Below are 15,237 nucleotides of genomic sequence, written 5' to 3' on the forward strand. Positions count from 1 at the left end.
CATTCATATATGTCATATTTCATACATTCCCAATTCACATTATTTTCATATGATCATATTTTCCTCCAATTGATTTTCCTTAACTGAATTTGAAAAATAGGCAACTTAATAATATACTTGGTTTATATTAGAAGACAGTATAACTTGAAAGTCTTTGATTTTTTATTTTAATTAAAAAATATTAAATATGAATAAACCTATGTTTAAAATGTGTTCATGCAACAATGGCAGCAAAATTTGCATCCTCTTAAGTTACAGGAACTGAACACTTTTCAGGATAGATTTAGACAGAGTAGATTGTTTAGATTACTTTGGAATCACAGTAGAAAACAATTTGTGGGGAATGGATATGATATGTTTGGGAAATATTCTTTAACAATCAGATAATTTTCTCCTTTGACCTAACCAATGTTCAGAGGATCACGTCCTGGCTTAGGAAATAGTACATAAAGGAGCATATCTGCCATTTTGCAGTTTGGTTCCACATTAAAGTTGGAAATAAAAAGATGGTCAGTGAATATCTGTAGAGATAAAGTTTGATTATGAGGGGTAGCTCAGTGTTAATGTGAAAATTGCTTCTTATGTAATGGCTGAGATTGAGCTTCAGACAATGTGTTGCTCGATTTAGTAGAAGGAATTGAACATTCAGATCCCATTCCAACATAAAGATAGAAAGAAATCTTTTTGTGAAAGAGAAGCAATGACCTTTTATCATAAAATCCTTGGCAGTTAGCACAGCATCTAACAGAGTTTGCTCTCAGAAGATCACCAGACCTACAGCCACCTCTAAGGTTGTTCAAAGCACTTTTACTTTATTTAAAAATATAACTTGAGCGAAAGCTGTCACTTGCCTTTTTTCAAGTCTCCAGTGATGAATGACTCATTTTTCCTTAAAAGAGCAAAGTGTTTGATTCTATAAATAATATGATATAAATGGTGATTTCTGGAGGAAATCATATAAATGGGGAAGTCTGGATTGTTCAATCAAGGATAGAAAGAGGAAAAATTGAAGTACTATAACTTTGTGTTCATAATCATTTCCTAATTTGTCATTCAAAACATTAACATATCAACTATCGCTTTCTGAGATAGCTATTTTTTTATTCTGTCCTCCATCCTAGCTTTAAATATGATAAATTTTTCTTATTCTTAACTATATCTCATTCTACTCATTCTCACCTGGACTTACCCAGAAGTAAAAACAAAATAAGAAAAAGGAAAGAAATAATAATTCTTCCTATGAGGTAACCAATATGCAGGACAGATCATCCAAGAGGCTGGGTTCTATGAGAAGGAATGCAGCATCAGCATCAGAATTAGAGGTAGACTCATAAACAATCTGCATTATACAGATGACACAACCCTGCTTGCTGTAACCAAGGAGGACCTGAAGCACTTGCTGCAGAAGGTCAAGGACTATAGCGTTCAATGTGGATTGAAGCTCAATATCAAGAAAACAAAGATTCTCACTGCTGGGCCAATTGGAAGCATCATGATAGATTTTGAAGAGATTGAGATTGTTAACAGCTTCAGTTTGCTTGGCTCCACACTCAACACTGTTGGTACCAACAGCAGAGAAATTAAAAAATAATAATTGCATTGGTAAAATCTGCTTTCAGTGACATCTCCTTAGTACAGAAGAGCAACAATATCAGTCTAGATACAAAGGAATGCCTGCTCCAGGCCATGGCCTTTGCAATCATGTGTCATGTATAAGAAAGCTAAACAATGATTAAAGATGGTAGAAGAAGAATTGAGGCCTTTGATCTTCGGGGCTAAAAAGGAATGTTAAATATACCATTGACCACCAGGAGAATAAAGAGGTTTATCCTAGAGATGGTGAAACCAGGCTGCTCCTTGGAGGCAAGGATTCTGAAGCTCCATCTTGTCATACTTTTGGGTACGTTACAAGGAGGGACCAGTCCTTGAAGAGGGACAACGTGTTTGGGAGGATAGAAGAACAGAACAGTGCAAGATAGTAAGATCTTTTATGAGATGGATTGGCTCAGTAACTGGAGTAATGGAGGTAGTGTGTCAAAGACAATAAGATTGGCATAGGATAGAGCAGGGATCAGAGCTGTTGTACAAAGGGCTACTATGAGTCTCAGGCGACTCAACAGTATATAACAACAACACAACAATATGAGTTAACCTATCAAGTGAGGTTTTGGAATTGCTTTGTCAAACAGTAAAAGTAAAATGAGAATAATAATAAGCTTTGGAAAAAAACCCAAAAGATAAGGAGAAATTGTAGTTCTCAGAGAAAGTTACTTAATGGAGGGAATGGTTGGGAGGAGATAGCTCATCCTTCTCCCATGGAGAAGCTGGTGGCCTTCAACTGTAGACTTGGAGATTACAGCAGAGCTTTCAATTTTACATGTAAAAATTAATCCTTGCTATTACCAGTCACTGAGTACCTTAGCTTTTCATCTTGGTACTCTTCACCCTCCTCAAAAATCTGTAACTCATATAACTTTTTAAAATCATGTTAGTTGGATCTTGTGCCAGATATATACTAATTAACATAGATACAAAAATCTGAGAAAAACAAGGTTATAAAGAAAGACAAAACCATGCAGTTAGTAATAATTAATTTAGGTCAGATTGGTTGAGCACAAAAGGCTCTTCGTCATTGGATGTCTTGGAACTGATTTCTACTTACAGGGATCCCATCTAAAAGAGTAAAACTGCCCCATAGAATTTTCTATTGTACAACTTTCACAGGAATAGATTACCAGGTTGTTCTCCTGTGGAGGTAGTAGGTTGGTTTGAACCACTAACATTTTAGTTATGGGCCTAGCACTTAGCTATCACACCACCCTAACTTCTTAGTGTTATATTGTTAAGTGGTGTGCCACCAGAATGGCTTCTAAATGACTCTCCAGTGGGTGTTCAGAGAGTGTTAATCTCCTGGGAGAGAATGCCCATTTATCTCCTGTAGAGCAACCAGTGGATTTGAACTGTTATTTTAACTGCTTGCCTTTGGGAATTTATTTTTATGACAAAAGATGAGATGAAGTAATCAGGGAGAATATAAAGGAAGAATGGTCCTGACAGAGGAAACAGCAAGTGAAAAGATTATCATTGTTGTTGGGTGCCGTGAAGTCAGTGTAATTAATTCGTCATGATGCTCTGAACAACATATCTGTCCTGTCCTCTGCCATTTGTATATCATCCCACACACACTTGAACTCACTATCACTGACACCATATCAATCCACCTAGATGAGTCTTCCTCTCTTTGCTGATCGTCCACCTTTCCAAGCAATATATCCTTCTACAATATGTATGAGACAATTACAAGGTAGAAAAGGCTTGCCATACTCCATGCTATAATGTTGCTATAACACTCAATGAGGAATACTGGGTTAAAACCCTGTAGTAGAACAGAGTCAGCATGAAGCAAAATCTTAATTGATGTCTAGGTGCCACAAACTAGAAGTCCTCAAACAGGCTCTAAGTGTAATTATTAAAGTAGGAAGCAGATCAACAGAGATGTGGGAACTAATCAGATGCTTGGGTTGTTGTTTTGGTTTTTTGGTTTTGGGGTGGTTTTTTTGTTTGTTTGTTTGTTTTGTGAGCCACTCAGTCACAATCGACTCATTGTTAATCCTCCAGTGGACTTTCAGAGGCAGAAATTTGCACAAATGAAATTGTCCATCTTTCTCCCAAGGAACATCTGTTGAAATTGAACTGTTTGCCGTTAACTTGGCAATGCAATTCTTACCACTAGGCCACCAGAGTTCCTTTGGAGCACTAAGATTAAAACTTGGTGACTATGTCAAGAAGTGAGCCATCTACTGCATATGCATTCCTACCACAAAGGAAGGAATGAATATATTGATTTTATTTCTTTAGTTTTGTTTACTTGAACCAGGATGCCAGGTAGTTCTCCTCCATGACTTTAAACAAAAAATGCAACATTTCGTAGAGAAAAATAACAGAATATTTTGACTGACGTTGTCTGTCATCTTTATGCTCTTTGTTGGCGTGAGAGTGAAGTAGAAAAGTTGAAGAAATAGAAAACATTCAGAAAGGAAGAGAAATTATTTGACTATTGGATATTATCTAGCTTCAAAGGAATTATGAGGATTCATTTACTAAGCATGTTTCAAGGTTTTCAAAAGCAAACACAACTGACTTATTAAATAAATCTGCCTAGGGAAATATCATATAATAATTTTATTCCTATATAATTCAAATTCTCTAATTTGTTTCACAATATAGCCTTACTTTGTTTGGGGCTTTGTAGGAAAGCTGGCATTAAAGAGTTAATTAGCTATAGGATATACTAAAATATTAGGCATTGGACCAAGATTTGGTCAGATTTGAACTTTTTATTTGGGACAGTCCTTAGACATATGTCACACCACAATGTGGCCATATGAAATAAAAACCTGTACAGGATTATGAAGTCTGATACATTTAACTTTTATCTTATGTGTCCTGATGGTGTAGTGATTAAAAGCATACTAGTAACCAATAAAAAAGTGGGTGAGTTGAACAGATCAGGAACTCTCATAGATTATTAAGTAAGGAGCTCTGCTGCCCACTTAAAGCCAACCTGGAATCCAACAGCTGTTCTGCAGGATGGAGGATGGGTAGTCTCCTCCCTTGTGATTTACTGCCTCTGAAAGCCCTCTGTAAAGTCAGCTGAGAATCAGTTCTGATTCAAAGGCATGTAGTAAAAATTGCTTTCCAAAAAAAAGACCAAACAGCCTGCCCTCTGTAAAATTTAGAGACATCTAAACCTTAGGAGACAAGTCTTTTCTGTCCTGTAGCATCTCTATGAGCTGGAGTTGACTAGATAGTAATGAATTTTATTTTCGCTCGAGTATCAACCAAATAAATTTTAAGTTCTTGAAATGTATTTGTACATACAGACATCTTTTGGTTAAAAGATGTTGTTGTTGTTGTTGTTATGTGCCGTCGAGTCGTTTGCGACTCATAGCGACCCTATGCACAAGAGCCCTAAACCCTGCTCTATCCTGCGCCAACCGCACCGCCTCTGACACACCCATCCCGATTACCCCAGTCACCGAATCAATCCATCTCATAGAGGGTCTTCCCCTCCTGCACTGTCCCTCCACCCTCCCAAGCATGATGTCCCTCTCCAAGGACCCGTCCCTCCTGGCAACATGTCCAAAGTATGTCAGACGAAGCCCCAGAATCCTTGCCTCCAAGGAGTAGCTTGGTTTAATCCTCTCCAAGATGAATCTGTTTGTTTTCCTGGCCTATATAATCTATTACACTTTTAGTCTAGTGTGATGCTTTTGTAGATTTGAAGCGAGTTACATACATGTGTTGCTTTAATTCGTCTTGAAATAAGAAAATTCAGCACTTACTAGGTTACTCTGCTAAACTTCCAATTACAGGCTGAAGTTCTCATATTTACAAATATTTCCCTCACTCATAGATAGATGCACTTTAATAAGCTTGTTTATGTAGCATGCATTTTATCCCCAACTATTTTATTGTTATGCTGTGAGAGCTATCTCACAACCGAATTCATATAATTAGAACTCTGAAACAGATACATATATGCAAATTATAATTATAGAGTCTAGAAAGGACCTTTAGGTCTTACCCTAAAAATAACAATTCTGTTTAAAATCAATCACAATACTGTAATCAAATATAATCAAAATCTCCCTTTTCCTTCCACCCTGAGTATCCACATTGCAATCATCAATGAAAAATTACTACAATCATGGAATTTAAGCTTTCCTAAAGAGAATCATTAAATATACTAGGCATTATCACATAATAGAAATCATCTTTCTGATTTAGAGAATGACTATGTATTGTGTATATTGACAGATAGTTTTATCTTTTTATCATTATTTCAGATGATAGTGAAGTAACAAATAGGCTCACTGCAGATAGGCTCCAAGTAACTATTATTCTTAAAATTTTTAGATCATGTGTCACTGTATCTTGTCAGAATTTACATCCTAGCCTTGAGGAATATACAGTACTACATCTTTTTATCTTTCATTTTTCCCATTGTAGACTGAAGTTTGGAAGTGAGGCTTAAATTCTAAGACAAACAGAGAGATTTAAAGCTCTTCCCCCGCCTCCCCATTTAGAGATTTATTTGATTTAAAGTACCAAAATAAGATGCAGAATTTTTCATAAAAAGCCTAGGAAGTAGCTGTAGTTGATTACTTAATGAATTTTCATTTACCTTTATTTTAAAAAGAAATATACAACAAGAGGTTTGCGAACATGAAATATATCAAGTTAAATGACCCAAAAATAAGATGGGTTACTTTTTAATAAACAATTGCAACTAATTATGGAAGACTATGTACTTACTTGCCCAGTGCAAAACACTCCATCTTAACAGTTGTTCCCTTAGCAGCAGTAACAATGAAAGGAAAATGGACCTCAATTTTCGGCTCATATTCTCCCATTACACCTGGGAAATAATTTAAAAAAAAGTCTTTAAACCTAAAATGAATGCCATAATTTTTTACCAGTTCTAAAAAAATGCTACACTGAAAATCAATAGAGTTTATTTCTTAATGTCTGTTTGATGATGACTAAATTTTTCAATGCATTAAAATAAGAAATACAATTCAGTTTATTCATTGTGATGAAATCTTAACCTTCTCCTAAGGGATGTATTGCATATCTGATCAATATAATTTAATGCGATAAATCTTGAAAGTTTAACCAATCCTGGTACCTGATCTACTGATTATTCCCTAAAGGAAAAGAAAAACAAAACAAACAAAAAACCAAAACACAACAAACTAAGAGCTTTCCCAAGATAAACAATCATTTGATTTAAAAAATAAAACAATAAGCTCAAACAAAATAATGATACTTCCATAATCATTGCCAAATAAATTAATATCTATTTGTTAAATCAACATATTTATTACATTATTATAACATGCAACTCACAATTATAGATACTGCAAGAATTACTTAAAGAAGTCATGTACTGTGCTCACAATTAATACTTCTTTCAAGTTTTTTAAAATTATTTTAGTGAAAGTTGAAAAATAGATTGGTTTTCACCCATTTGTCCTTGCACATTTTCCTCCCTGCCATTCCTGTGATTTCCTTTTTTAATGCTTGTCTTGTTCCAGGCTTTTTTCATATACATACTTTCTAATTGTCCATTCCTTCCAAATTGCCCTTTCTCTTGCCCATTCCAGTGTCATGTTTATTAGTCACTCATTCTTATCTGTTCTTCTCTCTCTCTTTGTGTCACTTCTATTATTACAATAGTGGACTTGTACAATATTTGTGCATTTGTGACTGAGATAATTCACTCAGCATAGTTCTTCCAGATTTGTCCATGTATGTAGTGCTTTAAAAGTCCATTGTTTTATCTATGTTGTTGTTATGTGCCATCAGGTCACCCGCAACTCATAGCCTACCCTAACCTGAGCCAGTCATCCCAGTTATCATATCAACCCATCACTGAGGTCTTCCTCTCCTGTGATGTCTGTTCACCCTTCTAAGCACAATGTCCTTCTCCAAGATCTAGTCTGTTCCAGCCATGTGCCCAAAATATGTGAGACAGAGATTCAAAATCCTTGTTTCCAAGGAGAAACTTGATTTCACCCTCTCCAAGACAGAGTTCTTTTTTTTTCCTCCTGGCTGTGCCTATTATGTTCAACAGTCTTCTCCAGTATCACAACTCAAAGGCATCAATTCTTTTTTGTCATCTGTAGTCATTCTTCAGTTCTCTGATACAAAACACATAACTGCTAAGAGCATTACCTGAATCAGGCACACCTTAGTCTCTAGACTGACATACTTGCTCTTTAGCACCCTAGAGAGGTTTCTGACAGCCACCTTCCCCAATGCAATTAATCTTTTGATTTCCTGACTCCTAGTGCCAAGAGTGTTGATTGTGGAGCCAAACACATTATTAATTATTATCAATCTCAATCTCCTGGCCATCCATCATGGTGCTGCCAATTGGCCCATGTTGAGAATCTGTTTTTTCAACATTTGGCTTCAATTCTTATAAAAGAGCACAGTTCTTGACTTTCTGCAGCAAACACTTCAAGTCCTATTGAATTTCAGCTAGCAAGGTTGTATCAGCTGAATGGTGCAGGTTGTTGACAAGTTTTCCTTCAATCCATAAAGTCCAGCCTCTCAAATGATCTGTTCTCATATAGATTGGAAAGGTATGGAGATAGAACAAGTCCCTGACATACTTCTTTCCTAATTTTAAATCGTGCTTTGTTTCCTTGCTCTGTTCTGATGACTTCCTCTTGCTCCAAGTATAGGTTGTTCTATACTGCTAAATATTTCTTTGTGTGAAGGATAGTTTCTCAATGCAACATATTGTTGATGGGCACTTGATCTGTTTCCATCTTCTTGTAAAATAATGCTTCCTTCTCTTTTGTGAATAATGTTGTGATAAACATGGTTGGGTATAATAGCTGTTAATGTTGCAGCTCTGTCTTCTCTGGGGTATATTCCCAGTAGAAGAATGTTGTTATGCGCCATCGAGTCACTGGCGACTCATAGTGACCCTATGTGCAACAGCCCTAAACTCTGCTCTGTCTTATGCTAATCACACTGTCTCTGACACACCCATCCTGATTACCCCAGTCACTGAATCAATCCACCTCATAAAGGGCCTTCCTCGCCTGCATTGTCCTTCCACCCTCAAGCATGATGTCCCTCTCCAAGGACCGGTCTTTCCTTACAACATGCCCAAAGTATGTTAGACGAAGCCTCAGAATCCTTGCCTCCAAGGAGGCACCTGGTTTAACCCTCTCCAGGATGAATCTGTTTGTTTTCCTAGCAGTCCATGGTACCCTCTACACTCTTCTCCAGCAGCAGAGCTCAAAGGCATCAATCCTCCCTAGTCATTGTCTAACTCTTTGATGCATAACAAGAGATTGCAAAGACCATGGCCTGTATCAGACACACCTTAGTCTCCAGAGAGACAAAATTGCTCTTCAGTACTTTGGAGAGGTCCCTAATAGCAGACTTTCCCATCACAATATGTCTTTTTAATTTCCTGGCTAACGGTGCCAAGAGTTTTAAGGTGTTTGACTGTGTGAACCATATCAAATTGTGGCTGACTCTGAGTAGAATGGGAATCCCAGAACACTTGATCCTGCTAATGAGAAACCTATACTTGGTCCAAGAGGCAGTCGTCAGAACAGAGCAAGGAAACACTGCATGGTTCAAAATTGGGAACGGTGTGCACCAGCAGATGTGTCCTGTGTCCATACCTTTTCAAGCTGTATGCAGAACAGTAGAAGAATAACTGAGTAAAATAATATTTCTATTTTCAACTTTTTGAGGATGCACCAAACTCCCCTCCATAGTGGTTGTACCCTTTTATATTCCCACTAACATTGTGCGAGAGTTCCAATCTCTTCACACCCTTGCTGCTCTATAGAACATTGCTGCTGTTGCTAGGATGAGAAGATATCTCACTGTTGTTTGATTTGCATCTCTCTAATTGCTAGTAATTTTGAACAATTTTATGTGTTGTCTGCCATCTGACTTTCTTTGCAGAAACTTCTATGCATCTTTTCTAACCATTTTGGGATCCATCTCTTTGTATTTTTCTTATTGATATTCTTATTTTTCTTATTGATTTCTTGTACCTTGTCAGATATGTTATTGCCAAATATTTTTCCTAGTTTGTGGCTTTCCTTTAAACTCTCTTGAAAATTTTTTATATATAGACAGAAGAATTTCATTTTAAGAATGCTCCATTCATCTATTTTATAATCTCCTAGTTTATCGGGTTTATTTATGCTTGAAAGACATTCATACCATATATCAATTCTTCTAAATTAATACTTATTTTTTTTCCTCTGATCAACTTTATAATTTCTAGTTTTACTCCTAAATCTTTGATTTGCCTTGAATTGGTTTTGTGGATGGTAAGGGTTATGGATATTCAGTTTTCTGCAGATGGCTGTCCAATTTTGTTAACACAGTTTTTTAAAAAGTCTGTCATTAAAGCAACTAATTTAATAAAATCACTATTGTGAGGACTTAAAAAAAAAGTCTGTCATTTTCCCAATTAATTGATTTAGTTTCCTTGTCAGAGTAAGTTGATGAAAGGTAAATTGGTTGATTTCTGGGTCCTCAATTCTATTCCATTGATCTATGAGTCTATTGATGTGCCAGTACTATGATGTATTGACTACTATGATTGTGTAGTAAGTTTTGAAGTCAAGAAGTATGATGTCTCATATTGGCTTTTCTTTTTCAACAGTGCTTTCATTATTTAGGGTCTCTTTCCTTTCTGAAGGAGAGAAATAGTGTATCCTCAAGCATTGAGAAGATAGGAAGTGATGAGAGCTCAATTACTGTTGTTTTAGGCACCATCAAGTCTACGATTATAACTCATCGTGACACTGTAAAAAGCAGATTAAAATTGCTCTCCCTTTCACCATCTTTCTTATCACCAGCATGTTCAAGTCCATTGTTAATTCATGGTGTCAATCCATCTTATTGAGGATCTACCTCTTTTGTTGACCTCGAACATCATTTTTGGTTTTTCCAGAAGAACTATTCTTTCCTGACAACATGGTCAAAGCTTAACCATCCTTCTTTATAAAGATCACCCTGATTGCATTTTCTTCAAGACAGATTTGTTTGTTCTTTTGGAATTTTATTGTCTATCAAAACTATTTACCAATGCTACATTTCTAAGTCATTGACTATATTCCTGTTATTCTTTTCATTTTCCAACATTCAAGTGCATATTAAGGAATTGAAAATATCACAACTTTCGTCAGAGGCATCATAGTCTTCAAACTGATATCTTTGCTTTTTTAGTACTTTGGAGAAGTCCCTAACAACATTTGATTTATTGACTGTTGCTATTATGGATGTTGATTGAGGATTCACGTGAAATGAAATAACTGACAATTTCAATGTAATAATATTACATGTAATGAATGAGATATCCATAAAATATTATGGGCACATGAAAATAAAAGGCAATCGTTACAGAAATTACTGAGATTTATTGAAGGCAATATTGTTTTAATTGATACTGTAATAATAATACTAATTTGAGAAACAAGGGAAAAGAAGAAAATGAGATGATAAAAACAAAGTCAAACAAAGAGGTTTTGTTCAAAAAGTATGCTGGAAAATGATAAAGGCCAAAGAATAAAAGGCATTGATTATCAATTGAAGCATTCAGACTTTAATGAATATGCATTTTGGAACAATTGGAAGTTCTGAATAGTCAAATTGTATTATGTTCAGGTGTATAACCTGGAATTAAACAGCAACAGATGAATCAACTACACTGTCTTTTCAATATAATTAGGCAGAAGTAATGAAGGTCTGAAAAGACATTAATGGAAAAAGTCAAGCAACAATTAACTGACAGAAATTGGTACTCAGATGGGATCCTGGGGATAAAAGTGTAGTCCATATTTCTTCCACAGAGCAGAAGGTAGATTTGAACCATTTACCTTGAGGTTGGCAGCACAATGCCTTACAATTTAGCCACTGGAGCCCCCTAATGCAATCATTTAGAGGAAACAATTGAAGTCAGGAGGTAGATGGAACAGTCAAACCAAGGCACAAACTTAAGGTGCTGGCTGATTCTGTTGCTATTGCTATCAAGCAGCTATGGAGCTATGAACATGTATAGAACACAGATGCTTCCCTAAGAAACTAGTATGTACGTTTAAGATGTACCAAAGTATATGAGGATATAGTCATATGTAGGTCCATGTGCATAACTGATTATATGTATAATTCCTTTGTGAATATGCATAAGAAAAGAGGTGAATAAAGAAGAAATTCAAACAATAATATAAATGCTGAAAGGTCTGAACATAACTTGCAGTGGCACTTCAAGTGGAGAAAAGGTTACACTGGTATGAAGAAGGTGACATTTGAGAAGAGAAGGACAAATGTGAACTTTTAATAGAAATATTTTAAGTTCACAGAACAAGAAGTTTGTTTTTCCTTTTGTGTTATTTTTTCTTCCCAAGCAATCACTATAAGGGAAGTATCACTGAAGATTTCACCAAAGATTTGGCTTCAGGAGAGTTTTTTACTAAATGGTCAGGCAAAATTACCTTTCACAGGTTGGCGATATCTGGGATTTATTTTTCCAATCAATCAACTAAAAGGATAAAAAGGAATTCCTTTTAAAATAATAAACTGGTTAACTCTCTTGATTGGTGCATGGGTGAAGGAGATAATAAACAGTGAATCAAGTGGGCAGTATGACAACATCATTCAAAGCAGATGCTTAATAAGTTCCTTTCTCTTTTTTCTCTAACTCACCTTCTTTCACTTTTTTTCTTTTGAAGTCTTCTTTTTCTATATTTTTTATGTACTGTCAAGTTAGAATTGACTTATAACTGACCCAACAGTATGTTTTCAATGGCTATAAATCATGTGGAAGGAGATTACCCACTTTCTCCTATTGTGAATCAGTGGATTTGAACTATGTGTCTTTGGGCTGAGAGAGCAACACCTTACAACTAGGCTACCAAATCTCCACAGCTAACCAATTCTCCTGACTAGCAGCATTTGTTTGCTTAGTGATACCTACAAACTCAGCTGACTTGATTCAATAATTGACATTTACTAAAACTATCCTCTTTTTTTCTTTCCTAACAAAACCATATTACATTCTGCTCAGTGGCTGCCTACAGCTTTCCACCAGGTACGGTCTTCAAAGCCAGCTATGATCTTGTCCACTCCTGTTATTTCTATAGTATTCTTGTTCTTTGCTTGTCCAGTGATTTGACAATTAAATAATATATGATTCAGTATGGAGTTTCTTAATCTTTAGTCCTTACTTGCATGGGTATCTGCAAGTTCTACAAAATATATAGAGAGCAGAAATTGGGTTGAATTTTTTAAAATATACCTACATAATATTTTATAATTGTAAAAGAGCTATTATAAAAATTAATCTGATCTCCAAAGGTCCAGTAATTTTTTTATTCATTCTTCTTAATATTTATTTTTGAACCACTCGTATATTACTATTTTATTATTTATTTTTCAAAGAATTATAATTAAACACCATTTATAACCTCTCAAAACATAGATTTATTGTTATGCACTGCCAAGTTGGAACTGATGCATAAGTGACTCTCCAGTGGGATTTCAGAGAAAGTAACTTGCCCAGGAGATTCACCATCTGTCTCTAGGGAACAAATGGCGGGTTTGAACTGTGTGCCTTTGGGTTGGCAGCAAAACTCCTTACCACTAAGTTACAGAGCTCCTCAACCTCAAAATAATATGAAAATATCAATGGAAGTCTCTAATATCAGTTATGCTTATATATTCTCTCTTTTCTCACCGTTTGTGAATTGAACAAATGCGCTCTTACCTAGCTTTGATCTTGAAGAATGGCTCAGAGGATAACTTAGGATCCTTTGTAGGAACCAGTAGTTTTTTTCTTAGGTAGATGCTTCTGGTGTCCCCTAAATGCTACGTATTATGCAAAGACTCACTCCAGAGTCCAAGAGTTTGTGAATATATACAGTAGATATCAAAGTGAAATTTAAAGTTTTCTGGAGTTTCAAACTTTATTTATTCATTTATGCTCCAAGGAATTATATAACTGTACAACTGTGAGGTTTTTTCATTTTGTTTTGTTTTCCACTCTGTCTACATAAGAACAGGTGAAAAAAGCTAAGTAACTATTTTCAAGGATTAAATTTTGTTTCACATGTCAAGAAATTATTATATCTAACATTGGCTTTATCAGATTAGCCTTTATTATAAAGTGAAAGCTCTAGTGACCTCTTCTGTAGGGAGTTGTGCTGGTCACCCAAAGTTTGCTCAACTCCAGCAGTTTAAATTCACCAACAGGTCTGAGGGAGAAAGATGAGCGTTCTCTCCCCCTTAGGATTTACAGTTTTGAACACCCATGGATGGTCACTACAAATCTGATTCCGTAAAAGTTGAAGCTTCAAATTTTTTCTCTAAAGTTTAAAGAACTGAGAGTCAGACATTAATAACTTCCCAAAGTCCCTACAGAAAGTTTTATGGCAGAGTTGAGGTAAAAATAGGGCTTTTCTGGCCTCAAGTCCAGAGCTATTTTTTGCCATCGCTTTGCTGAGAAATTTCATGCACAGAATTTAACAGTCCAACCATATCATATGTGCTACATCAATCACTGATTGTCTGCCATGGCTGCTTGGCTTATTTCAGCTACAGTTTTAAACATCTCAATTTGTACGAACATTAGATTTTGATTTCTTTTGTTGGGCAGGCATTGATACTGAAAGGAAGATTGGACCATAAGACTCACAGAGATATAACATTGGGCTTGTCTCTTCAGTCAAGGAAGATCCTTTGATTACTCCTACTATTAAGCAGACTATCACTCATGAGACACTTTAATGTGTCTCTACCTCTTTCTCATGCCTATTCCTCCTGGTTCACTAGCCTGTCCTATTTTAGAATTACTTGTTATTGGAAAATGACCTCAAATTACCTTAATTCCTACTAAACAGGAGATCTTCCAGCTGAGAACCCATTAGTCTCCTTCTGTGTCTTCATGGTTGTTAATTTTCTTATTTATTCCAATTACTAACAAAGCTAAGGTGTTTTTCCTTAAGTGAAAAGCAATGTAAGAACAGTATTTCTCCAAGTGTGTGATGGAACAGGGAACCACTGGCTTCATAAAACTCTGTAAAACTTACTAAAATTTAAAGATAAAAGATATAACACCAAGCACAGTGATATACCATCATTAGAGGTGGGAAATAGATGAAAACTTTTCTCTGGGTATTTTTTTTTAAATTTTATAATTTCCATTTTGATGAGAATTAATAGTAGATTGTATACACACATAGATCAAGGTCATTGCTTTCAAGATTTCTTGAACACCTGTATATCCCACATTTTATAGCAACACTGATATATCATCTCTTGAATACATGAGAATATTTATGAGTTGAACAGAATATAATCTGAATGAGACAATACAATGTCTTAGGTTAGGTTCTATATAGAAGTAAAAACCAAGGCAGTTATTGTTGTTTACGGGTACCATCAAGTTGGCGATGAGGCACAGCAACCCTACAGATGATAAATCTGAACCTTAATTTAACCAGCATCATTCTCACAATTTCTGTCACACTCAAGCTCTTTTCGGTAGTCATTTCTTAATCTATCTCATTGAGGGCCAAACTCTCAGTTGCCTGCTTTCTACATTTCTTTCTGGATAATTTGAAATTCAAATTTGAACCCACTTTGACTTTGATTTTATCATGTTGCTTGACATTCTTAGATTCACAG

General features: G+C 35.6%; 1 protein-coding gene across 1 annotated transcript in view; it reads right to left on the bottom strand.

Moving 5' to 3' along the window:
- The window catches only part of CNTN5 (contactin 5), a 789,484-nt gene that overhangs the window by 514,358 nt on the left and 259,889 nt on the right, over positions 1-15,237 (bottom strand). The window contains exon 5 of the mRNA XM_006887326.1: positions 6,319-6,421. Within this exon, the coding sequence (XP_006887388.1) occupies positions 6,319-6,421 (103 nt within the window). The remainder of the gene's footprint in view (positions 1-6,318; positions 6,422-15,237) is intronic.

This window comes from Elephantulus edwardii, unplaced genomic scaffold (assembly GCF_000299155.1).
Source record: "Elephantulus edwardii isolate Elephantulus edwardi_28Jun2011 unplaced genomic scaffold, EleEdw1.0 scaffold00056, whole genome shotgun sequence".
In the NCBI taxonomy this organism is placed as follows: domain Eukaryota; kingdom Metazoa; phylum Chordata; class Mammalia; order Macroscelidea; family Macroscelididae; genus Elephantulus; species Elephantulus edwardii.